Source organism: Megalobrama amblycephala, linkage group LG3 (genome assembly GCF_018812025.1).
Source record: "Megalobrama amblycephala isolate DHTTF-2021 linkage group LG3, ASM1881202v1, whole genome shotgun sequence".
NCBI lineage: Eukaryota > Metazoa > Chordata > Actinopteri > Cypriniformes > Xenocyprididae > Megalobrama > Megalobrama amblycephala.
Genome location: NC_063046.1, coordinates 2,083,639 through 2,110,608, shown reverse-complemented (window position 1 = coordinate 2,110,608; position 26,970 = coordinate 2,083,639). Strand labels below are relative to the sequence as shown.

The window sequence follows — 26,970 nt, the reverse complement described above, 5'->3', positions numbered from 1 at the left end:
GCTGAAGGACAGCAGCGGAGGTGGGGCTGAGGAACTGGCTGATTGAGGAGGTGGGAGAGGGAGGCTAAGTGGGAATTCTGGAAACACAGGGAACGCTGGAGATACAGGGGGATTGGGAACAACCTCTCCGAAAAAGTACATCAAAAACATCGCGGCCTTCGAGCTCCACCAGCACTCCCTCAACGACGCACAATGTTGCCGGCTCACGCACCTGGTCAGACTTTAGCAGTGGTCCAGGCTCTGGGGGGCGATGATTCCTTTCAACCTCTTCTCTGGATCAGGCTCGTCCATCGCGGCAGGTCTGCGGGGAGCACAGGAAACTCCATCGTGCTGGTTGCAGTCAATAGTGGATGGCTGGTCTCTGGTGGTGGTGGCGTGGGACTAGTAATGCTGTCATCTTCAGCAGGGCTGATAAAAAATGGCGAGTTGTTATTTACCAGCACCCACTCCACGAAGGTGGTGCTCCATGCTGTCAGAGAGGCGGCTTGTGCGTGCGCTTCAGATGTGTGTTAGACAGCAGACAGCACAAGACTGCAAGGAGTTGTTTTCTGAAACCTATTGCAGTTAATAACTCTTTTTAACATCAAGCAAATTACGTAAGTTACTCTAGACATCCAGGCCATCCACTGCACTCTGTCCCTTCTCCCCTATGGCTTCAGTGGGCTCCTTCCTCCCTTCTGGGTCACCTCTGTCCTCGGTCCCACCAGCGTCACCCCTGTCCTCAGATTTACTGGCTCTACCTGCGATGCTCGTTGCTGAGACTTCGCCTGGGTCTCCTTCACCAACGATGTCTCTCGGCTCCTGTGGTCCTCCGTCTGGACGCATGGATTCTTGGCCCTCATCTGCCGCGGTCGTCCCCCAGCTGTTGTCAGTCACTACACCACCTTGGCTCCTCCCTCCCTCGACTCCACCATGGGCTGTCAGCACTGTAAAGCTGTGATGGAGTGCCCCTTGGTGGCTCTCGAAGGCACTCCAGCTGGTAATCTTGACAATAACATCTTTGATATTGTTATCGCAATAAATATCAGAAAATATTGTAATATAGTTTTAAGTCCATATCACCCATCCCTGCACCAGAGGGCACTTCTCCCTAGTCCATTGCCATCTTATCTTGAACTGAGAAGCATCCAACCTGGTCCACATCTAAGTGTGACATCAGAAGCCATGCCTATGCTGCCCTGCAGCCGATTCTTACGATTTTATTAGTCATGTCAATCAAGTCAAGTCAAGTCAAGTCACCCTTATTTATATAGCGCTTTTTACAATGCAGATTGTGTCAAAGCAGCTTTACATTGATAATTGGTATATAATTTTCCTTTTAAAGAATAGTGTCAATGCAGGCAGATCAAAAGCACTGTTGAATAAATGTCAAGAATACTGTTGAATATCAAATGTCAAGTCAAATTAAATTAAATTAGGGCTGCACGATTAATCGTATTTTAATCACGATAACGATATCTGCTTCTCCCGATTGATTTTAAATAATCGTCACGATATTGGCCCACTCTATGAAAATGAACATAATTTGGAAATATTGGAAGTAATATTAGGAGTTTCGCTGTTTTATCTTTTGAAGTTCCTAAAGGTTTTACCAGTTTTCATAATGTTGATCAGCTAGAAATGATTGTTCTTTGCTTTACAAATTTGCCGGGCAATTTGAATCTGGTTTGTCTTATTGCAAACGAATTTTGTTGCTTTAAAATCTAATGTGAATACATATTACAAAGCGCTCACCAAAACCATGTTTTGTATTGATTTACCATCTAACGAAGTTATCATAGTTGGTTAAATTAAGTCGTTGTGCCACCTACAGGCCTTTTGGGTGAATTGTAGGTTGGTAAAGAACTTGCAAAATAGCCATAATTACATTACTCTTTTTGATAGAATAAACGTAATTAATAATCGTGATTATAATTTTGAGGAAACTGTGGCACTGGCTGTCATGTCGATGAGGCCTTCACAATGGATGATCTAGTCGACTCGATCTCGGCTGATACTTCAGGGCTGCATTGTGGTCGTGTCAAGGCACCGGTCCTCGGTCTCATCTGGATACGGCCCGAATCCGGTTGACTACGGTAAACCTCGGGATAAACAGAAAGACTAATATTAGCGTAGATGCCATTCTTTTTCTGATGTAACGAGTACATCTGGTGTTATAGGAAGTGTTCCCGTTTCCGGCTGAACTAATTTATGCAGCCTAATAATCCTTTAACGGATTTGAAAATATAAATTTATAATGTGTTATGTGTATGCCAGGTTAAAGAGATGCGTTTTTAGTCTAGATTTAAACTGACAGAGTGTGTCTGCATCCCGAACAATGCTAGGAAGATTGTTCCACAGTTTAGGTGCCAAATAGGAGAAGGATCTACCACCTGCGGTTGATTTTGATATTCTAGGTATTATCAGCTGGCCTGAATTCTGAGATCGCAATAAACGTGAAGGACTATAATGCATTAAGAGCTCGCTTAAGTACTGGGGGGCTAAACCATTTAGTGCTTTGTAAGTAATTAACAAGATTTTAAAATCTATACGATGTTTAACAGGAAGCCAATGCAGTGACGACAGAACTGGGCTAATATGGTCATACTTCCTAGTTCTAGTAAGAACTCTAGCTGCTGCATTTTGTACGAGCTGTAGTTTATTTATCAAGCGAGCAGAACAACCACCCAGTAGAGCGTTACAGTAATCTAACCTCGAGGTCATGAACGCATGAACTAACTGTTCTGCATTCTTCATTGAGAGCATATGTCGTAGTTTAGATATATTTTTAAGATGGAACAATGCGTTTTTACAGATGCTACTAACGTGACGCTCTGGCCGGCTCTAGCTGATATCAAAATTTAATGAAGATGGACCGCAAAGAATATCGCAGACAAGCTGATCCGTGGCCGTTACACCGAAAATGTTTTGAAGTACAACATACGGCTGGATTCTTTAGCTGCGGAAAAAGAGTGGCAGGACATGCGAATTATTGGACATTTGGAGGCAAACGGACGCATAGTAGTGCAAACTTCGGAGAAGGTTACATCCACAAAGAAGACCCCGACAAAGAGAAAGTGTGCCCGAACAACTTTTCTGTTTCTTATGGGGTGAGTTTCCATAAACATCAAAGTTTGTCGTTTTGTGTTCATTAGGCTACACGTTATCTCATGTGTCTTTTGTTATTAGCTAGCTCAGGACTGTGGTTTTAATTGTAATCGTTAGCATCGTATAACTTGCCAAAAACCCCCATTACTATAATGGGCTTTTAGATGGTAATGTTACCATCTGCTATTAATTTGAATAATGCTTCAACTGCTTGAAATGACTGGTGTGAATGACTTAGCTCATGTAAACCTTACTATTCTTGAATTGAATGTGACGCTAATAATTTTAGCCAGTTACTACTTAATATTCTTAACAAGGATTTACTAATGTAATAGTAAATGTATCAGATTAAATTCCTACGTAAGTAACAGTATAAAGTATCCGTAGCCGTAAAATGTGCGTTATAAGTCAAAAGTAAAAGTATTTATTGAAGAGTTTAATGTACAGGATTTTTTTAATCCTTTGACTCAAACCAGGTCTAACCACTAACTGAGGTCTAAACCAGGACTATACGGTTATCACAGAATCCTGTTCAAAAAGTCCTAATGTCAAAAAAGATAAATTACTGACATTTACAATGCACATTATCCTTTATTATTAATAGTATGCGGTCCGATTTTTCCCGTTGCATCTGTTGTTGCTATGCAACCATGCAGCTTTACAGGGGGCATGGCTTATTTAAATGAGATGTAAATGAGCCGTTTTGTCACTCCCAGCAGGTGAGAACAGGCGAGAGGTGCAAAATCATTAGAGGTCATTTTCTGGGCTTAAAGCTTTTTTGAGTGCCTACCTTCAAATGGCCACAACTTCTCCAAATATTATCAGATTTCCATGTGTTACACATCGTTGGAAAGCTTGGAGACTATGCTTTCAGAATCTGTGAATAACTCAAAATGCCCCAGAACCGACTTGTGTCCCTACTTTCCGTAACTGGTCACAAATGTGCATGCTTTTAAGCTAAAGGCCTATATGAAATGCCACAGAGGTAACATAATTGTTCAGACACTTTGCATCACAGAAATACATTATATTTTAAAGAATATAATAGAATACCATTATTTTAAATTGTAATAATATTTCACAGTATTGCTGTTTTTTCTGTATGTTTGATATACACCATATGATGAGCTTAGCTGTCACTCAGAACCCTCCACTCCCGCCTGGCCCTGTTTGATGAGTCGGGTCAGGCTCACATTCCCCGTGGTTCGGGACCCGCATCTGCCGAGGCAGTGCGCCATCTTCGGTCATGGGGATCGCAGATGGAGGATGTTGAGCTTCAGCCCTTTCTTAGCTTTCAGAAGCCAGCTCCAATGTTCTCATTCAGGGATCGGAAGCCCGCTCTGCGGCTTATTCCGCCCTGGGTGAAGACCTGATGTTAGAAATGTCTGGTTCTGAGGAATTAGACTTTTTAAGCATCGAGGCAGATGAGATTGAGGATTCACCACATCAATCCCCTGGTTTTGAGGAGCTGCTGGAGGTTGTGACCAGAGCAGTGGCCAAACTTATCATTGAATGGCCAACAGAAAAGCAGGAAGCACAGAAGAAAAGTAAGCTTGATGATCGCTTCCTGCAGTCTCGGTCACAGCCTTCATATCGGAGTCTGACATTTTTTCCCAATCTCCATACCGAGGTGTTGAGATCATTGAAGAAACCATTCTCTGCCAGACTGTCAAGCCCTACAGTCCATAATTATTCCTCCATCCTGGGCTCGAAAGAGAACGTTTATGGGATGATGCCACAGGTTGAAGAGACACTGGCATCTTATCTCTCACCCGACGCTGTGTCATCCCTAAAGGCTCCAGCGCTACCCACCAAACCCTGCCATACAATTTCTGCGTTGATGGGTAAGGCATATATGGCGGCAGGTCAGACTGGTGCATGCCTGCACACCATGGGCATTATGCAGGCGTACAATGCTGACTTATTATAAGATCTAGATGACAGCGGGGAGGTTGGGCTTGACGATATCAAAGAACTGCGCCGAGCTGCAGACTTGTCTCTCTATGCTACCATGGAGACAGCCTGTGCCATCGGCCGCTCCATGGCAGCATTGGTAGCAATGGAGAGGCACTGTGGCTGAACTTGTCGGACATCGTGAGAAGGACAGGGCTTTCCTCATCGATGCCCCGCTGTCGCCTGACTGGCGCATCAGGTCCTTCTGTGGTCCTAGGGGAAATTGCTCTCGCTCAGAGCAATGTATATTCTCAGGGACCAAAACTTGGTAGCAGACATCCTGTCAAGGCAGGGGCTGAGGCCCAGAGAATGGATGCTCCACCCTGAGATGGTGGAGCTGATTTGGTGTAAGTTTGGACAAGCGGAGGTGGATCTGTTTGCTTCTCACGAGAACACCCAGTGCCTGCTTTGGTTCTCCCTCACGCATCCAGCTCCCCTGGGGCTGGATGCCATGGTTCAGGCGTGGCCGAGGAGGCGTCTGTACGCAATGAGGGGGACCAGCTTCTGAGCACTAGTCTCTCAAAAGAGGTTGTTAAGACCATCCTAAATTCTAGAGCTCCCCCGACAAGGAAATTTCAAGCTCTAAAGTGGAACATGTTCGCTATATGGTGCAGAGAATGCCAGGTGGACCCAGTTAACTGCCTAGTGGCTTCAGTGCTGGAGTTCCTCCACAGCTGATTCTCTGATGGTCTTTCCCAGTCCATGCTAAAGGTCTATGTGGCGGCCTTAGCTGCCTTCCACGTGCCTTTAAGCAAGGGCCCCCTGCGGAAACACCAACTTATTGTTTGTTTTCTTCATGATGCTCGGAGGATGAGGCCTGTCATCTGAGCCAGGGTTCCTGTCTGGGACCTGACAGTGGTTCTGGAAGGGTTATCCCTGGCACCCTTCAAACCCACTGACTAGGTGGCAAAAAAATTTATTTTGCTTAAAGTGGCCTTCCTTCTCACTATTATGTCCCTTATTTTGTTTTTTTTTTGGTGCACAAAAAGTATTCTCGTCACTTTATAATATAAAGGTAGAAACCCTGAGTCTCCAAAAGTGCAAGGTGTCAGGATCTCAGAGACTTATGTTAGGTAAAGAATCCTAAAAAATGACCACACTTAATAAGAATCACAAACTGAAGTGTTGTAAAATAGATGAAGACTGTTTTTTTTTTTTATATAGGCTTTATAGACAGACAGATTGAGAGTGACTCTTGAAGGACCAGCACCACATCTTCTTGTAGCACTTTTTGAAGAATTTATCTTCCAGAATCTGGCAGTAAGTTTTTGTTGTTCATTTTTAGTCCATCTCTGCAAAACGGACTTCAGGGTAGGAGATGGACTAAAAAATGAACTCCCAAAACTTACTGCCAAATTCTGGAAGATATATTCTTCACAATGTCCCACCATAAAAACAAGTCCTCACATACATGTTGAAGGTGCGAAGGGGGACAGTTAACAGTCCTAAACCTAGACTAAAGCCTTGGTCACACTATACTTTAGCTCACAACATTTCTATGAACACTGCAATGTTCACAAAAAGTCATCACATTCTGTGGCATCTTTAAAAACATAATTCAGCATATGTGCAGTCTACTCCGCTTTACTGCAACTCAATCCTGTAGATTTAAAGTTTGCATTCTTTTATTTCAGCTAAATAGTTATGCTGTGTCATATCAATCTTCTACTGGTCACAAGTCTTCATGTGATACAAATTCCTAGGTCAGAGTTCACCAAACTTGAACTTTGGAATGCAGCAAAGTGTGGAACTTCTTCGCTTCTTCGCTTTCCCTGCATTTTCTGTCTCCCACATTTGGACGCGTATGAATGGAAGTCAATGGAACGAAAAGTGTAGTGTGACCACCCCTTAAGTGAACTTGCTTTCAACATGTTTAGGCTTGCTGGTTGTGTGGTCTCCCGGCTGGCAAGTCAGGGTCCCCAATTACTTCAAATGCATGCCAATCATTCCCCCCAGCTGTTGACCCCAAACAAAGCCTTTTCTCAGACACCCCCCTCCCCTCCCCCTCAGCTGTCTACCACAGTAACCCAAAACAAAGACAGATGTGAAGAAAAGTATGAGTTACTCGCACAAGCCAAACAAAAACCTTTGAGGAGTCCTTCATGTTTCTGTCTTGGCTTGAAATGCACTTCAATTCTCTGGACAAAAACATGGCAATCTTAGCCAAATCTCAACAGATGGGTCTGCAAGATAGATTTAACATTAGTCCATGATGATTATTCATGATTATTGTTCAGAGTGATTCAAGATGCTTCAATGACATTTCACACATCACAATGAATGTTACAGATATCGAAAGGATAGTAAGCAAATCTTAAAAGCTCAATATCTGCACAGTGTCAGCAAAATTAACCTGTGGCCTCTAACCCTGACCCTGTCTGATCTGATTTTGTAGTCAGAACACCTCCTCTAGGGGTAGAGGGGGCCCAAGAAGCACTTGAGAAAGAAAACCTCCTCCTATTTCAGGGGTAGAAGAACATGTCTTTCAGAGAGTTAGATGAATTTCAGGCTGCAGTGCTCACCCCCACGTGTGGCAGCCAAAAAAATCCTAATGACTCCCTTCATAATAATCATGCTAAAGCTAATGTTTACCTGTGAGGTGCGGTTAGCGTGACAGGTTAGTGATTACTGCTGATTAGTGTTTGACAGGTGGATATACCGTAAAGACTTGCTGGATGGGTTTATTTGTTTATGAATTTTTGAATTGGTGACAGCTGTCAAGGAGAGCTAGTATACAGGTTTTGTGTACAATGTTAGAAGAGCGGTAAACAGAACTGCTTACTATAAGACAACATTTACTTAATAGTAAATTAGTGTAATAGTAATAGTAAATTAATGTACACATTAGTGTAATGGTTTTATCAATTAGATGTCTGAGAAAACACCTGACTAAGACCTGGTGCTAAATCACTCATTAATTTTACATACATTTTTCTCTAAAATTCTTTAAAAATTGACAAAAAAAGTATTGTAGCCATTCCAAGTCCCAAGAATATCTTCTTCTTTTTTTATACTTGAAAATGCCAGTCAAAATACAGCAGCTGTTCTATATGATGACACATCTACATCAACATAGTTTTGCATCCCTAAATTTATCTATGAATTCACCATCAAAGTCTTCCTCATATGAACAAAATGCTACCAAATAACAAGAAGATGACTGGAAATGATGGAAACAGTTAAGTAACACACACAGGATGACCTTTAGAGTCGCTGTGGGCTATACCTAATAAGTCTTGTTCTCTGGATTACCAACACTAGTCAACTGCCACAATGGCTGAGAGGATGAGAAATATAATGTTGTAAATTTGTCTGTTCTAGTCACGTTAGAACACACCAAAACCTACAGGGAAACTGCAGATATGTACAAACACAGGATGGCTAAAAATAAATTGGACACGGATAGACATTTGAGATTGTTTGAAACATTTCGCAAAGAAAAGCACATGTTTTCCATGTGCTTGTGGGGCCAGATGGATGAGGATGAGATGATTATTCACTCGGCACTAATATTTTGTTTGGCAAGGTCACATGAGAATGTACTTAAAATCATTAACAGAGTTGCCAGTCTACTACAGCTGTAACCAGGTGTAATATTCAAAGGAAAGTTAATGGACAATACCAAGCACATTTCACAGAGGATTTTTCAGTTATGTTTAATTATCAACTTTGTCATTGATCTTTCTCTAAAACTTCACAAATCAATTTCTGATATGTAAAAGACTAATTGGATTTTTACATTTTCTGAAGAAAATGCACATCCATGATTGCCATGATGTTGTGGTGTTGTGAATTGTTGCTAGACTATTGCTGTATAGTTGCTAAAGTGTTCTAGTGTTTTAAAGCAGTGCTTTTCTGGTAGTTACTTATCCTCTGCAGTCAAAAGAGCCCACCCCCCGTGTTTAAATGATATTCTAGTCTATTAGAAATGTCCATATGTGGCCCAATATGTTGGGATAGGTCTTATGATGCTTTAGAGGACAAAGTGGTTTGAAGAATGGACGGACCTAAGTTTGAGCAATGGTAATAGTGATTCTTTCCTTTGGCAAGTACTAGTAATATAATTAATGTGGATACCATTTCTGAGATGACTTGGTCTTGGAAGAATTTGATGAGAAATTAATTGAATCAAATTGAATACACTGACATTTATATTCAGGAAAATACAGTAATTCTGCAAATTTAGGCATAGTTTTTCACATTGTTGTGATCTATAAGGTTGTAAAATGCACAAATGTATTTACTAAGGTTGTTTTTTCTTGAGATTAACCTGAGAAGCAGTTCAGACTTCAGCAACAGTCTCCACAAGTAATCTCACTGGTGACTATGAGAAATAATATTATCAAGCCACAATATCTTAGAAAATAATTTAACTATAAATGTAGGGGTAGCAGAGTAGGACACACACAAAGTTGGTGCATACAGTAGTGTGCGTGTGGTTAGCATTAGTAAGAGGTTTAATCACGGAGCTCGACACAGGTCAGCTGCTCAGCGATGGCGACTGTGTGACTGGCACAGCATGGGTGCACCACAGAACTCCACATGACTCTTCCTATCGACCTCACACCATGGCACTGAGAACACCAGCACCCAGTGACAGGTACGAGAGCTGCTCCACTCTCTAATTTGGGCTTCCACTAAAAGCCTTTTCTAAAAGCATGCAAACATAGACCTTAATGATGTGTTTGTCCAGACCATAAAAGGCATAAAAATGGACTTGAGAAGATGGGAATCCTAACATGCTTTGACTGTGGGGGTCAGTAACGTAGCATTTATGGTTTTTATTGTAAGATTCATGACAATATAATGACACAGCATCCATGACACTGATACTACGGATACACTGATACATCGATCTTCATTTAAAATAGAAGACCAAAACGCTTTTTACAAAACCAATTAATCTTAAAATACCAGATAAATAAGTTAGAGTTATTTATATTTGCTGCTGACATAAATTATATAGCTTTTCCTACATATTAGAGACTCTCGTAAAGTCTAAGTGGACCTTGTACTACATCTAGAAGTACTGCAACTGCACTGTAAAAAAAAATCCCAGTAAAATTTACAGTAAAAAACTGGCAGCTGTGGTTGCCAGAACTTTACCGTAAAAAATACAGTAGCAACGTAAAAAAATCTGTTAAATTTACGGTAAAATAACATATTTCATTAACTGTTAATGTTAATTTTTAATGTTAATTTACCAACCTAATGAAGTACTAATATCTGTTTTGTACCTTTATAATACACTGACAGTCACCAAACACAGTGGTGATAAGAATCACATGATGAATCAAAGTTCATCACAAGCAGCTTTTCCACAAGCTGAGAAGGACAACACTAACATATAGAAGGTGCACACAGTGTCATTCACACACACACTAAACACCATCATGGTAACATGCATGAAATTTTAAAAATGCAATAACATTAATTTAACAACATTAGATGTAACAAAACCCTAATGTACATAACTGATTAGAAAAAAATGAGAAAAACTAAGAAGAAACAGAGTTATTTCAATGAAAATATATCAAATGTGAAGTGTCATGCAGGGAATTGTGGGAATGTCAATTTACGGTTTTTCACTGTAAATTTTACAATGAATTGTTATTTTCAACGGTATTTTACCATAAAATTACATTAAATGTACCGTTAGATCTATTACAGTTATTCACCGTATATAGTACGGAAACTTTCTGTAAACCATTTGACAGTTTTTCACCGCAGCATTTTTACAGTCTTTTACTGTTAAAATCACGGTCATTTTTTTACAGTGTGGTGCCTATAGGAACTTAAGACCAAAATGCCTTTTACAGAACCAATTAATCTTAAAATGCAAGCTATTAATCTTAAGCTATATTAGTTAGTTATTTATATTTTTTTATTTATATTTATCTTTTCCTACCCTTTTCACAACTGATGCCTATAAAGGAACCAGTTACTTTAGTACTTTACAACCAGTAGTACCTTATTTTTTTGTTACCAAAACGTCTCGGTTAAGTATGTAACCCTCGTTCCCTGAAGGAGGGAATGGAGACGTACGTCAGTAGTGACCGACGAATTGGGATATCGCTAGAGAGCCCTATCAGCTTCGAGTGAACTAAAACAAGCCAATGGAATTGGCGTGCGATATTTGCATAATGCGCACCGCCTCCGACAGGTGTATATAAATAGGAAGCAGATGCAATCGCACTCTGTTTTTCGCTGAGGAGACAACTGGTGTCCGCACAACAGCGAGGGTACAGAAACTGTGGCGACGGGACGTACGTCTCCGTTCCCTCCTTCAGGGAACGAGGGTTACATACGTAACCGAGACGTTCCCTTTCAGTCGGTCACGTTCGACGTACGTCAGTAGTGACCGACGAATTGGGATCCCAGATAAAGCGCCACAGTTACGAAACCCCTTTCAGTGCCCAGTGCAAGCTCTAGCCACCCGTCGCACCAATTGGGATGGTGAAGGGGGTGAGCGAGTCTACTGCTGTTCTGACATACCCACTAAGTAAACTAGACTACACTGGGGAAGCGAACCCGTAGGGGACGCTGCGGAGGCCACTACCTACCCAATGGGGGAGGAGTTTACGTGGAGAATACACATATGGACTGGCCCGGGGGCAGTACGCATATGGAGTCCCTGGGATGGCTCCACCTGGGTAGGGGGAGACTCATCTGACAGGTGACAGCAGAGCTGGCTCTGCTAAGGGAAAGACACGGACTCGCCGTAAGGAGTTTTAAACCGTGGACAATTACACATATGGGACCGCTCACGTAGAGGAGTCACGACATATGGAACCCAGCCAACAGACAACGTCAGGGACGGATGTTGGCCTGGCATCAGACACTCCGCAATGTCCGAGCCGAAGGGGGAGGCGGAGGAACTCGACAGGGTTCGCCAAGTGGGGAACACGACTGGAGTCAATAGATGCACGTATCCGGCCCAGGGGGCGGGAATGGCATTGCAAGCCGACACTTAGAGCGGGTTCAACGCGTCTACCGGCTAGTGGAAGCGAGTACACGGGAAGATACCGGCTCTACACGTAGGCTATAGAATCTAGCGAACGTGTTAGGTGTCGCTCAGCCCGCAGCTCTACAGATATCTGTCAGCGAGGCGCCATGAGCCAACGCCCAGGAAGAGGCCACTCCTCTGGTGGAGTGGGCTCTCAACCCAAGCGGACAAGGCACGCCTTGGGAATCGTACGCCAAGGCGATGGCATCCACTATCCAGTGGGCCATCCTCTGCTTGGAGACAGCCTTTCCCTTCTGCTGGCCTCCGTAACAGACGAAGAGCTGATCTGAGGTCCTGAAGCTTCGCGTTCTGTCCACGTACACACGCAGAGCGCGGACGGGACAGAGCAAAGCTAGGGCTGGGTCTGCCTCCTCCGAGGGCAGTGCTTGCAGGTTCACTACCTGATCTCAGAAGGGAGTGGTAGGAACCTTGGGCACATATCCAGGCCGGGGTCTCAGGATGACCTGAGAGTCACCGGGCCCGAATTCTAGGCACGATTCGTCGACCGAAAATGCGTGCAGATCCCCTACCCTTTTAAGCGAAGCCAGTGCAACCAGGAGGACGGTCTAGAGAGACAGTACTTTTAACTCGACTGACTGCAGAGGCTCGAAGGGATGACCCCGGAGAGATGTAAGAACCAGGGTCAGATCCCAAGAGGGTATGGAGGAAGGGCAAGAAGGGTTCAGTCTCCTCGCCCCCCTCAGGAACCTGACGATCAGATCGTGTTTCCCCAGGGACTTACCCTCAACTGCATGGTGATGTGCAGCGATAGCGGCGACATACACCTTGAGGGTGGAGGGAGACAGCCTTCGCTCCAAGCCCTCTTGCAGGAAGGAAAGCAAAGATCTGACCGAGCATGATCGGGGGTCCTCTCAGCGAGAGGAGCACCATTCAACGAACAGGTTCCACTTCAGCGCATAGAGGCTCCTCGTGGAAGGAGCTCTAGCGGAAGTGATGGTGTCTACGACCACTTGCGGGAGATCACTCAGAACCTCCGCATCCCATCCAGGGACCACACGTGGAGGTTCCACAGGTCGGGACGCAGGTGCCATAGGGTGCCCCGTCTCTGAGTCAGGAGGTCCTTCCTCAGAGGAATCGGCCAAGGAGGGGCTGTCGTGAGGAGCATCAGGTCCGAAAACCAGGTCCGAGTGGGCCAATACGGAGCCACTAACAAGACCTGCTCCTCGTCCTCCCTGACCTTGCACAGGAGCTGTGCGAGAAGGCTCACTGGGGAAACGCATATTTGCGCAGACCCGGGGGCCAGCTGTGTGCCAGGGCATCCGTGCCGAGCGTGCCGCCGGTCAGGGAATAGAACCACTGGCAGTAGGCAGTTTCTGGGGAGGCAAACAGGTCTACCTGGGCCTCGCCGAAGTGCTGCCAGATCAGCTGGACCACCTGGGGATGGAGCCACCACTCGCCCGCAAGTGGAGGCTGCCGTGACAGCTCGTCGGCTGCACGGTTGAGCACACCTGGGACATGAATGGCATGAAGCGACCTCAGATGCTTCTGACTACATAACGAGATGGCGGGCGAGTTGCGACATGCGACGGGAGCGTAGACCACCTTGATGGTTGATGTACGCAATGGCCGCAGTGCTGTCCGAGCGGACCAGTACGTGCTTGTCTGACAGCAGCTTCTTGAAGCGGCCCAGTGCAAGACGTACTGCTAGCAACTCCAGGCAATTGATATGCCAATGCAGTTGAGGCCCCGTCCACAGACCCGACACTGCATGCCCGTTGTACGTGGCCCCCCATCCGGTGGCAGAGGCATCTGTGGAGACCACAGCGTGCCTGGACACCTGTTGAGGTGTGACCGGATGAGGGTGCGACGACAGCTCAGTGTCACGGGGACACGGAGCGTACCGCGCTGCCACGCCCATCTCGGGACCCGGCCGCGGAGCCAGTGTTGAAGCGGCCTCATATGGAGCAATCTGAGCGGCGTGACCGCGGCTGCTGATGCCATATGACTCAGGAGCCTCTGAAAAAGTTTCAGTGGGGCCGCTGTCCTGCGCTTGAGCGTACTCAGGCAGGTCAACACCGACTGGACGCGCTCCTCGGTGAGGCGCGCAGTCCGGACGACCGAGTCTAGCTCGAGACCGAGATAAGAGATCCTCTGCCCGGGGGTGAGTTTGCTCTTGTCCCAGTTGACCCGAAGACCCAACCGGCTGAGGTGAGCTAGAACCATGTCCCTGTGTTCACACAACTGCTCTCGCGAGCTGGCCAGGATCAACCAGTCGTCGAGATAGTTGAGAATACGAACGCCTTGTTCCTTGAGGGGAACAATGGCCGCCTCCACAACCTTCGTGAAGACGCTGTGTGACAGGGCCAGCCTGAAGGGTAGGACTTTGTACTGATATGCTCGACCCTCGAACGCAAACCGTAGGAAGGGTCTGAGGCGAAGCAGAATCGAGACATGAAAGTACGCGTCCTTCAGGTCGATCGCTGCAAACCAATCCTGGGGACAGACGCATTCGAAAATGCGCTTCTGCGTGAGCATCTTGAGCGGCAACTTGTGAAGGTACCGGCTCAGGACGCGCAGATCCAGGATTGGCCGTAGCCCACCGCCCTTTTTGGTACAATGAAGTAGGGGCTGTAAAACCCCGACTTCATATCGGCTGGAGGGACCAGCTCGATTGCATCCTTCGCCAGGAGGACAGCAATCTCCGCCCGGAGAACAGGTGCATTGTCCAGTGACACCTGAGTGTAGTGGACACCCCTGAAAACCGGGGGACGCCGGGCGAACTGAATCGCATAGCCGAGTCTGATGGTACGAATGAGCCAGCTGGACGGGCTGGGGAGCGCTATCCACGCTTCCAGACACCGAGCCAGCGGGACCAAAGGCACCACAGACGCACCGGGGGTGGGGCAGCGAGGCAGAGTACGGGGACCCGACTCGGACGGCACGGAACAGACCAGAATTCTCCACCCGGCCCTCCTCCGGGGAAAGAACTGTTTACTTCAGCTTCAGGTTGCCATATCCCCAGGAACGGCTCCTGCTAACCAACTGGGTTGGCTGCGGGGGGAGCGGGCTGGGTTTTAGGCCAGCTTGTGAGATGAGTGCGTCGAGAAAGTGTACTTTGACAACGACACATCCCAGCAAGACTAGCCAGGGGTGTTTCCGGACCACCACAGTGGACATTGTCTGGCCAGGGGCCTGCGCTATGACCTGGGTCATGCGTAGCTCAACCCTGACTCAGAACTACCCACATGCAATGAGTGCTTTGGCGTACCACAGACTTGCCAGGGGCCAAGACCCATGCAGGGCAGAGGTGGTGTGCCCGTAGCACTGCCACCCCACCCTAAAGGGTAGTGAGAGAGAAAAAAACTTGTAATGCAGATTATGGCCCCTTTGGCGTACCATATTTGATACCAAAGAGGCTACAAACTGCCAAGTTTTTCCATGCACGTCCGGGCTAAGACAGGGGCGGGGCAAGGCGAGTACGCAACGCACAACGCCCCCAGGGGCCCGGGAAAGCATGGTTGTCAAGTCTGAATCGGATTCAGCATGAGCACATCACAAGTGTGGGACACTCAGCATCATCTTCATGTTCAGAGCCCAACAATACTCTCTCCAATGTAGCAGTCGACATCTGATCCTCTGCTGGAGCCCAGACTAAGACGCTAGGTCCATCATGAGAAGGACCAGCAATCCAAGCAGAAGCTACCAGCCATGCTGGACAGTGAACGTGGCCGTCCAACTGGACGACACACAGCGCACTGGGCGCCGACGTGGCCATGTTGTACTAAACATGAACCACCCACAGACATAGTCACAGCATGTTTGCGATGCACTAGAGGAGTGGGGGGCCCACGGAGAATGACTCGGCGGGTATTGCCCCACTGTGATCCTCTGGTCACCCAGGCTTATTAACCAAAGTAGTATTTTTCTGATTCAGAAAAATAAACTAGATCGGGGAATAAGTGAGGGGACTCCACCTCATTAAAGGTGCTCGAGTCTCGACCGTGCATCTAGAGCGCCAGACAACGCGCAGCGCACGGCGCGCTGAACGCTCAAGCCCTTACGAGAAAGGCGAGACAAACAACGCGCCGACGTGGGCATATTCTCATAAGAAAATATGAACCACCACGTGAACCACGAACGTGACCGACTGAAAGGGAACTATAATTTAAATATTGGTGATCATCGGGGTCCAAGGTCAAATGGCTCGTGTAGACAATACAGTTATACAATGTCCCTATCTCTTTTCAAATAAAATCTTTAAGTGTCTCTTTATGGAAGTATTATTCTATGTACTATATTAAAATAAACAAATAATATTGTCTCTTTCCTTCAATTGGACAGCAATACATACAAGTCATGTAACTTGACAAACATGTTTTCCATATCATAAAGATATATATAAAAAATATAATGATCTATATGTGTTTTGGAGATTTTTTTATTTTTTATTTTATTTTATTTTTTTCAACTTTATGAAACTATAATGAATTTATATAATTTTTTTTTTTTTTACTACAAGTCCAGTGATGCACCAATCATGATTTTTCATGGCCGATTCAGTTTTTTTTTTTTTTTTTTTTTTTCCCCCACGTTTATGTTCTATTTCATTATCATGGATGTTTAGTTTGTTATTTTCAGTCACATGTGTTCCTTTTTTCCTTTGTTTCCCGCCACTCTATCTGCTGTCGTGGTCATTCATTTAATGAGCACATCTGTTTGTAATTGTTCATCACCATTTGTGTATTTAAGCCCTTAATTTTGATTCACTCTTTGTCTGGTATTATTTATGCTAGAGTACATGCTGTTTGTGCTACACACTGTTTTGTTTGTTGGATTATTATATCCTCAGTCATTTAATAAGTCTTGTATTGTTGTTATAATCATCATCTTCATCTTCCTTGGAGGACTTTTAAAAAGTAGGTTTTCAAAGAAATTCTAAATGGCAGACAGCAATTTTGACCAAATGTGGCATAATTGGTATTACTGTTCTCAGTATGACTCACTGAATCACTCAACACTAGTTTCATTAAAACTAGTGATTTAATAATTGAATGCTAATGGCTTTTTTCTAAGTAATTTTGGATTGTTTCTAGTCCTTACAGTTTTAAAGATAACATCAATGTGAGTGCAAATTTGGACAGTTGGTGGTGCTAGAGGGATTGAGGTAGAGAGTCCAAATATGCTGCGGTTAATGTTCACTGTCCTCTATCTTTGTGCCAAATTTCACAACTTTTTATCATATGGTTCTAAGGGCCGCCATACGCTTCAGAAGTGGAAGAATAATAAGAACACTAAAGGATACAATAAGTGACTACGCACCTTCGGTGGTTGGCCCCTGATAATTTTAAGAAGAAAATCAGTAAAAATACATAGGGTTCTGGCACCTTTGGTGCTTGGGCCCTAATTAGCCAAAACATCTTGCCAGGAATATACCAGGCTTGGAGATAAAGATGTTAGTGAACTAAAGTGTGGACCCAGGTATTTATTGACACAAATGCAGAAAGGATAAAGGCAGGATAGTCAGTTCAATTATGGTATACTGGATGGATAATATCCTTTTCTCTTTTACGAGGGTGAAGGAGAAACCACACACAGGGGAGCAGGTGAAACAAAGGGGCACACACATTAGTGTTGCCAGTAACAACTTTGCACACTGCTTAAGCAACTTTTTTTTTCTTTCAAAAAGTGACTAGTGAAAAATCTAGCAACTTTTTGGACCACTGGTTAACATTTAGTCAGTCACTACATCATGTTCAAATCATTTATTTATCAAATCATATCAGTATGTTCCCTAGTTCAGTCTTAAAGTCTGAAGACTGAGTGTAATCATGCGCTTAACCTAGCATAACCAAAAACAACTATTGAGACAATCAATTCATCTGCCATCAATAAACCTTAATTTACAAAGTAAAAGACAAGTCCTTTTTATAGTAATGCATCTAACCTGACTTCTTGCTGTGTGACTGATAATAGATAATAAAAAGTGTAGGATCTGTTGTTGTATCAGTTTTTGTTTTTTCATGTTATACAGGGAGTGCAGAATTATTAGGCAAGTTGATTTTCTGAACATATTTTTTTCCCAAGCACATTTTACCAATTCCAATCCACATCAATCTTAATAACTACTATTAATATTGTTTTTAATCATTTATAAGTGATATATAATTGTTCATGAAGGCTGGAAATGAAAAATGCCTTATATTCAGGTGTGCAGAATTATTAGGCAAGTTTTCTTTTACAGGCAAAATGAGCCAAAAAAGAGATTTAACTCAGACTGAAAAGTCAAAAATTATTAAATACTCATGAGAAGGACGCAATACTAATGCAATACTAGAAATTGCAAAGTTAAAGCATGACCAAGGGACAGCAAAATGCTCATTGGGTCAGCGGGGTCAGACAAAAACAGGTGGAAAAGAAAAGACACGTTAACTGCAAAATAATTAAGAATTATGTGTGAAACCATCAGGAACCCTTTAGTCTCCAGCGCCACCATTTTCCAGAACTGCAGCCTACCTGGAGTCTCCAGAAGTGCAAGGTCTCAGGATCTCAGAGACTTAGGTTAGCTAAAGAATCCTAAAAAATGACCCGCACTTGATAAGAATCACAAGCTGAAGTGTTATAAAATACATGAAGACTGGGTTTTTATAGGCCTTATAAACCGACAGCTTGAGAGTGACTCCTGAAGGACCAGCACCACATCCTCTTGTACCACTGTTTGAAGAATTTATCTTCCAGAATCTAACACTTAATTCTTCACCTTAATTCTTAATTATTTTGCAGTTAACATGTGTCTTTTCTTTTCCACCTGTTTTTGTCTGACCCCTCTGACCCAATGAGCATTTTGCTGTCCCTTGGTCATGCTTTAACTTTGCAATTTCTAGTATTGCATTAGTATTGCGTCCTTCTCATGAGTATTTAATAATTTTTGACTTTTCAGTCTGAGTTAAATCTCTTTTTTGGCTCAGTTTGCCTGTAAAAGAAAACTTGCCTAATAATTCTGCACACCTGAATATAAGGCATTTTTCATTTCCAGCCTTCATGAACAATTATATATCACTTATAAATGATTAAAAACAATATTAATAGTAGTTATTAAGATTGATGTGGATTGGAATTGGTAAAATGTGCTTGGGAAAAAAATATGATCAGAAAATCAACTTGCCTAATAATTCTGCACTCCCTGTACATCAAGCAGTGTGTCCATTTAGTCTAATGGACTAAATGAAAAAGCAATGCAACTTAAAAAAAAAAAAAAAAAATCTCCTAGTTTGATGCAAGCACAATGAAACAGCAAAAGCATTAAATCCATTAAGGTACACCGCCCTCCAAAAGTTTGGAAACGCCCTAGAAAAGTGGGGTTTTGGACAATATTGGCATGAATCCTTTTTAATTTGTGATAATTTTGCACTGATAAGGGAAAACACAAACCACGAAAACATATTTTATAAACAGTTTTATAAACATAAACAGTTTATACATAGAAAAAAACTTAAATTTTCGATTCATCAAAATATCCACCATTAGCAGCTATCTGACCTAAACTGGGTTCTAATTGGTTCATTGTATTCTAAACTTAATTGACAATCAGTTGTTGAAGCTATTAAGGTGTGCTGACCCAAAAATCTTTTACAAACCTGGGCCAAGTTTAAACCAGTAACCAGGCATCACAGCTTGCAAAAGGGGCATGTCTGACTTTGACATGTATATATTGCCATTATTATGTAATCAAAATGAAAATTATTATTGCTGGTCTTCAATGATAATGCCAAGTCACTTTAATGTATTTGCACCAAAAAATGATAAACATTTATGCTGATGTCGTCCAAAACCACACTTTGCCAGGGGTGTTTCCAAACTTTTGGAGGGCAGTGTACATTCTGGGTTTGACTTGCCTACGATTTTGAGAGCAACACCCAGTTCATGCAATAAATGTGCATGCATTTTATGGGTTTTTTTAGTCGTCTAATCTTGGCTGTAGTCATTGATCATTTTGGCCCACAGTCCACCCAAAGCCCTCTGTGCAGGAAAACAGTCTGTGGTGGGAGACGGAAAACACATGACATGGTAGTGCCACTAATTAACGTCATTTCATCAATCCATGACCACCAAAAGCTATTCAGATTCCATATTGGCTTTCCGGTTTTGCCTGGCTGTGCTTCTGTCTGCGATGCCCATCACTACATTTCCAACAACAGCCTACATATCTACAAAACACACAGCTGATTGGGTTATGGTAGGAACGGACCAGCCCTCTCTTAAAAAATTGAGGCAGACCTCCAAGCTGTGGTTGGAGCCATTCTGCCAGAATATTGAGCCGTTTGGATGCAAGTGTGCCAAACACATTTAAAGACATTCCCCAGAGCAATAACACCATATAATCAAGGCAGGGTTGGGATGACTCCTGCGAAGAAGCCATTCTTAAAGCTTGTCGAGAAAGCCATTGAGGTAAAAAAAAAAAAAAAAAAAGTAGAAATTTAGAGAAATGGATTTATGTTTTTCAAGTGGTTACTTGAAATGTCATGAAAGCCAAAGAAATGTTCATAATCTTAAGTGTGTTTGTAGTACAAAAGTTACACTGTTAATCTGTCTAGTAATGATACCCATTTTTGTGGAGTTGTGCCTTTAGAAAAAAAAAAAAAAAACATTATGTGCCTGTTAAGTGAAATGTTAACAATGGCATTTTAAGTTTGATTCAGTAAATTGTCTGTGGGTGTGTATACAGCCTCTGAAGGAAGTGGTCACATGTGAGGATCTTCAGTTGCAGACATTGCTATTCTCTGGCACTGAAAGGCGATCCACCGCAGCTCAGGCAGCAGCTCTCATCAACATTCCCAAGCACAAGTCTAGTCAAGAGATTAAATCTGAATTCTTATGCAGCAAAATGCTTCTGTACAGGGGCTTTCCTATGAGCTGTGGCCAAAAAATGTCATTGCAAATAGATCAAACTGACCACAACTACTTTTGAATAAAATTGCTGCTCTGTTTGCCTTCTCCCTGTATCCTCATCACACAGCTCTCTGTGCTCATATCTGTTTTGCCACTCATTTCCCACTGTCCTAAGGTTTCATAAAGGAGCAGATGATGACTGGAGAGCTGTACACTTTTACAGTAGTGACTGCACCCCCTGGTGGAAACATCAGGCACTGCAAGTACTGCCCCACCTATAACAGGACCTATCACAGGTTCTGACAAAACATGTCCCATTAATTAGTTAAACTAAATCAGAATAAATGACAGATGAATTACATGATGGTTGATGCACAGATTTAATTGCATATCTAGAAATGCAAGAGGGCAGATGCTGAGTGCTAGAAGCACAGAATTTCCTGTAGAAATACTGTAGAAACCTTGGGACTATTCTGACCTTGTTCTGGCTGGGTTCTGGAGGATGGAACTTCACCAGATCCAGAACTAGTTGAGCCCTCATTACAGGGTTATAATGCACATACACATGAATGTTGTTGCAGCCAACATCTTCAACACAGTGTTTTGGAACATGTACAGTAAGTAACAAAAGTGCAGCTGTGGTTAAAGGGACTACTAAACCATCATAAGCTAGAAAAGTGTCTGAAACTGTAACCTGATTAATTTATAAATATATTCAATTGAATAGTTTCTTGCTAATGAGTGTAAATATATTTCACCAGTCTTCCTTTTAAATGACAAAAAAAAAAACAAAAAAAAACCAAAAAACAATACATCCATCATAATAAATACAAATGTATTTAGAACATTATTTAGAAATTGTAGACACTTTCTACATTGTGATTTACATCTTTTTATATTCTAATCATAATTTAGTTGGGAATAACCAGCATCTCACACAAAAGTCATAAATATCTTCCCTCATTTCAATTCAGGTTTACTTTTAGGACAGCAGTTCCCCACATGTGACCCCAGTCTGGCTTCCATGGGAGATCTGCATAAACTTGTCAAAGCCAGGCACAAAAGAATTTCATTCCATGGATATTCAGGGCTTATTTTCCCCATGTTTCCCAGCATATAACCTCTTCCCATTTCTTCCTTCAGGCTGTCTGAGGTGAGCTCTAAACCTAGACAAAAAGTGTGCAGCCCTGTAGGCTATTACCTTATTTCCCAGGAACATTCAATGGTGCACCACCACACTTTGTCCCCAACCATCTAAACCTGGTCTCCCTGGGATTGCTATTAAACGAGATACAGCTGAAACAAACATTGGGCACCTGCCGCAACAGGCTAGATGGGACGGGTGGTAAAAACTAAGTCTTTGCATTCTTGTGGCCAGGATGACAATTTCAGCAGCGGCTCAACTAGGCAAGGAATCCCACCCAACCCTCAGAGACGTAGACCGAGGTCAAACAGAGACTGTGTTTAGATTTCACATATGCTACACTGCACTGGGGAAATTGGGTATGCAACAATGACCCTCTATTTGAGTAAATCAGAGCCCAGAAGATGCGGCATGTGCTTCATGGAAGGTATTTATTTACACTTTAGTAGAAACAAGTGTGACAACATGTCAAAATATAATGATTTCATGCTGGCTCTGGCACAAATGGCAAGGTTGAAAAGACATAAGTGTGGTTTGTGTCGATGTCTTGGAGAGTACACCCCCCTTTCACTGACTGTAGAGCTCAGAAAAAAGTCTTAGCTATCTGGAAAATTACACCCATATCACCATTCAAAAATTAACACTCATTGTGTGAGATAAGAAAGAACACCCATAATGCCATAGTGAAATACATCACTAATGAGTTTCCTATACTTTGTTTTCATGACCCGATAACATGGAAGTACAAGTGATTTCCGTCAAAGTACACAAAGTGCTGAAACCGGCAAAGTTTGAATACTTTTAAACAATGGCTAGTTAGCCTCACATAAACATGACAAATTGAATGTTAAAAATATCAAGGCATTTATTAGATGAAGCCTCTTGACACTGCATATCTGCTTATTATCAGACATTGTAGTGCATCTTTTTCCATGTAATGTGCCAAAAAACAAGGGGAAAATATATTTTTAAGAGGCTAATTGCAATTGATAACAATCTTTCAGATCAAATAATGGAGACTATAAATCTTTATATGAAGTACTATCCCACCCATGCTAACACAGGCCAGCATTTATTAAATTTATTGACTTCCTAAGAGGGGGCAGAATAGGCTTAGACCCAATCTACAACCACTGCCGCCCAACAAACCGGTTTACTGCTTCATAATGTTCAATGGGCCCTGAGGGAGCCACTCCCGCCCTGGCCCTTGATTTGCCCTAACAATATCCTCTCCTTAGCACACCTTTTTACATTGAATCTTCCATCACTGTTCGCCATGGAGCCAAGAGAAATAATGTTACAGTGTCATAAACTTTTCAACAGTTGTTGAATGTGAAAAATGTTCTTCCTTGTACATCAGATCCTGCCACACTGGGTTAGAACACCAGGACAATATCAAATGCCCACCTGTCCGTGGACCATGTCCAAGAATTTTGGATTCCATGTAACAACTCATTTAAACCATAATTATAATTATAATTATAGGCTAACACATATTTTGTGTCCGTTTAAGAGTTTCTTATCAGTCAACGTCGTTACTTTTACCCTCCAAACCTGGTTTAAAACTTGTTTACGCAAGTGACAATGGTTCAAAGACGATAGCTAAAAGTTAAACATATGTTTCTCGAAACATGAAGTTCTGGTGTGACCGCTGAAAGGCGCGTAATGGAAGAATATCAATAAGCAGAAATGAACGCGTCATAGAGGAATACATTCCAAAGGCGTTCCCGCTGTATTACAATTACCTCAATTAAAATTATGCTAGGGGAATGTTTATAGGGGGAACTGGGGAAACTGTAAATTCAACACACATTCTTGAACTTGCGCTTATTAAACTTAGTGAGCGAGTAAAATGGGTGCCAAAACCAGTGTTTATGCTGGATGAAGAAATATTATCTGCGATCTGAACAGACGTTTTGGCCACCAGGTTAGAGATCCTCGTAGCTTTATTGTTAACAGCTGTTGAGAGCTGCTCGTGTCTAGTTTCATTCCTCTACAAGCATCTATGAAAAAAGACAAACCTGACCGACTTGTACCTGCCCGTCACTAAATTAAGAAATTGATAAATGTCCTGATATACAGTATTTAATACATTTGTAAATAGGGGCGATATCTTTAATGAATTTATAGTTATTAACTGGAGAGTTCACGCAAACATTACGTTGTTATAATGAGAACATTACAACACTAAATCGCAACTCCACAGGTCATAGAGCGAACTTTACATAACTTTTCCCCTAGATTGCTGATTGTTTTTTGTTTATGATCTTTGATTCATCATTCCACATCTAACTTTAGCCTATTCATTAAAAAACTTGAAGCTTGAAAAACATTTAAAACTTGAGGAAGAGTTCATCTGCCTACCCGAAGTAAGCTGTGCTCGGTCCAGGCAAGCTGATCAGATGCACTATAATGGCAAATGATAACCATCCCAGGAAAAGGTGTCCATCCAGCATTTTGTAGCGGCTCTGGGGCAGCTCATTTCGTTCGTCCTAAGTTGCTGTGTAAAATCCTTGCTTATGAGAACGGCACTTCTTATAGCCTACACTCCGAGGATTTCTGCGCCCCTCCCATTTACTTAGAACAGGAGAGAGAGAGAGAGAGAGAGAGAGAGAGAGAGAGAGAGAGAGAGAGAGAGAGAATTGAATTGAATTTGAATTTCAAAAACCTTTTATTACAAATTTAAAACATTGTCCAGTCAATTAACACAGAAAAGACAAAATTATCTTAAGAGGGAAGCAATATGCAAGCCCCCTTATAACACCAAATCAAAAGAAACATTCATAGCTTTAAAACATTGAAACTCATGAACTGAACTGAACTGAACTGAATTATTAAAAGCATTAACTGCAACTGCACCATGTAAAAATCTCCACTTCAAGAGGGGCGGGGGGCATTGCCAATAATAATCGTGTTACTTCTACTGTAAATGGAATTAAATGTACAGGTTTTCTGATATAGACTTCTACATAATCTCTATACTGCCTTTTTAATTTCAGACAAAAGCTTTAGAGCTGATGAAAGATATTAAGCATGCTCAACCAGCATATGAATATTTTCCCCATTATTCATGTTTTATTTGGTTATTGCTTACTCAGTAATTGCTTACCTGCATGTCCACAGAGACCGAGTATTTCTTTCATTAATTTCTGAGAGGACATATTGGCAAAAGCTCAGTGGTAGTGCGGAATTACAGGTAAATTATTTTGTATTAGATAGATTTTGCAATAACTAGATGAAACATTTAATAAGAAAGCAAAAAAAAAAAAAAAAAAAGATATTTGGAGTTATAAATCTTGATGAGAGATTTGTTTTGGCAAGAGCAGAAGAGAGAAGGTTGTCTATTCTTGTTTGAAAGCTTTTTATTGATGAGCAATGAAGGAAACATACACTACTCTCCTAAAGAGCTCATCTAGAGCTAATCTGTTCTGCATTGAAGTAGATACCAATTATTGATGCACAAAGAATGACGTGTCATTAATACAATGTCCTTAAACATTAATGAACCCAGTTAGAACTGAAGTCAGAGATGAAACACAAATCTTGGCATCAATATCCACCCCTTACACATCTTTGTTTTGGCAGTGAAAGGTTGGAGAGATAGGGATCTGTTGGGCTGGTTCCAGCTCACTCTTGGGTACACCTGGAAGGAGCCCTTAACATGCTTGACATGACAGCCCTTGAATGCTGCAACAATATGGACCTTTTCAATCACAAGGATCACAGTAGCAACAACAGGTGGGCTACTGGAATCTTTTGCCAAGTTTCTGTTTGCTAAGCATGTTCTGTTCTGCTGGATCATGACACAGGTAAAGAACAAGGGTGTAATGGCATTATTGAGGATCTACCCAAGCAACCACGAGGCAATGACGTCTGCTTTGTTGACACCAGATGATAGGGCATTCAACCTCACAAATTAAAGAACTGGATTTAAAAACTAAATTGCAAAGACAAGATTCCATAATTCATTTCAGCCTGGGTCCCTTAAAGTCAACATAAATTAGGGGCCAAGGTGCGTAGGCACCTATTTTAATTGTTGGCATTCTTCTTATTATTATTCTTCCACTCTGGGAGTCTATGGCAGTCCATAGAACCGCTTTTGGGAAAGTTATGAAATTTGGCACACTGATAAAGGATAGTCTGAAATTTCAACATAGCAAATTTGGAGTCTCTAACTCTATCCCTCTAGCGCCACCAACTGTCCAAATTTGCACTCATGTTTGTGCTAATAACTTTTTAACCGTAATGGCTAGAAACTTACAAAAAATTATCTCCTCTGATTCCTTGGCTAATGCCGATTCGATTGCACCCTATGACTTAATTTTGCATCATGACAATCTGCCATGTTGATGCTACTTTTTGGAACTCGTCCTAGACGCTTTGTTCGATTTTCATAAAATTCAAATCAGATCATGCTGGCACAAAGTTATTAAAAGCTTTTTGATTAACCCAACCCTTCTTGAATAACACGCAAATTAATTTAATGTAGAGCACCCCAAATTGGACTCAAGGCTATATCTCCGCAATGCTTTATCATATTCAAACCAAATTTGGTCGAATTATATCCAATTGTCCCATATCAGCCATTTTGAATTTTGTGCTAAAATGCTGTATTTTATGAATGCATTAGCATATCATAACAAAACTAGGTACGGGTCATCAGCTCGATGCCCTGAAGGAGCCTGAGAAGTTTCAAGCCAGCGCCACCTAGTGGTAACATCAAATATTCAAATGCTTATAACTTTGGGTGTGGTTGACTGATTTTCATAGGAGTCATCTGTTTGGACTCCTGAATCCTTGCCGAGTCCAACGATACCAAACATGCTAGGTTTTGCCTTATGATTTGTGCAAAGTGGTGATTTAGCGCTTAAAAAACTTTTGCGAATATCTTCGAAACCATTTCTCTAATCGAGATGAAACCACCGTAGGAAAC

At 42.4% G+C, this 26,970-nt stretch overlaps 1 protein-coding gene and 1 long non-coding RNA gene across 2 annotated transcripts in view; one reads left to right on the top strand and one right to left on the bottom strand.

Moving 5' to 3' along the window:
• wnt9a (wingless-type MMTV integration site family, member 9A) overlaps positions 1 to 24,800 on the bottom strand; it is a 171,758-nt gene extending 146,958 nt beyond the window's left edge. Inside the window, exon 1 of the mRNA XM_048183481.1 lies at positions 24,402 to 24,800. Within this exon, the coding sequence (XP_048039438.1) occupies positions 24,402 to 24,493 (92 nt within the window). The 5' untranslated portion in view covers positions 24,494 to 24,800. The remainder of the gene's footprint in view (positions 1 to 24,401) is intronic.
• LOC125264268 lies at positions 19,770 to 25,975 on the top strand. Its single transcript, XR_007184047.1, has 2 exons — positions 19,770 to 22,464; positions 25,623 to 25,975. It is a non-coding gene; the product is annotated as an uncharacterized LOC125264268 (long non-coding RNA).
• The last annotated feature ends 995 nt before the right edge of the window (positions 25,976 to 26,970 follow it).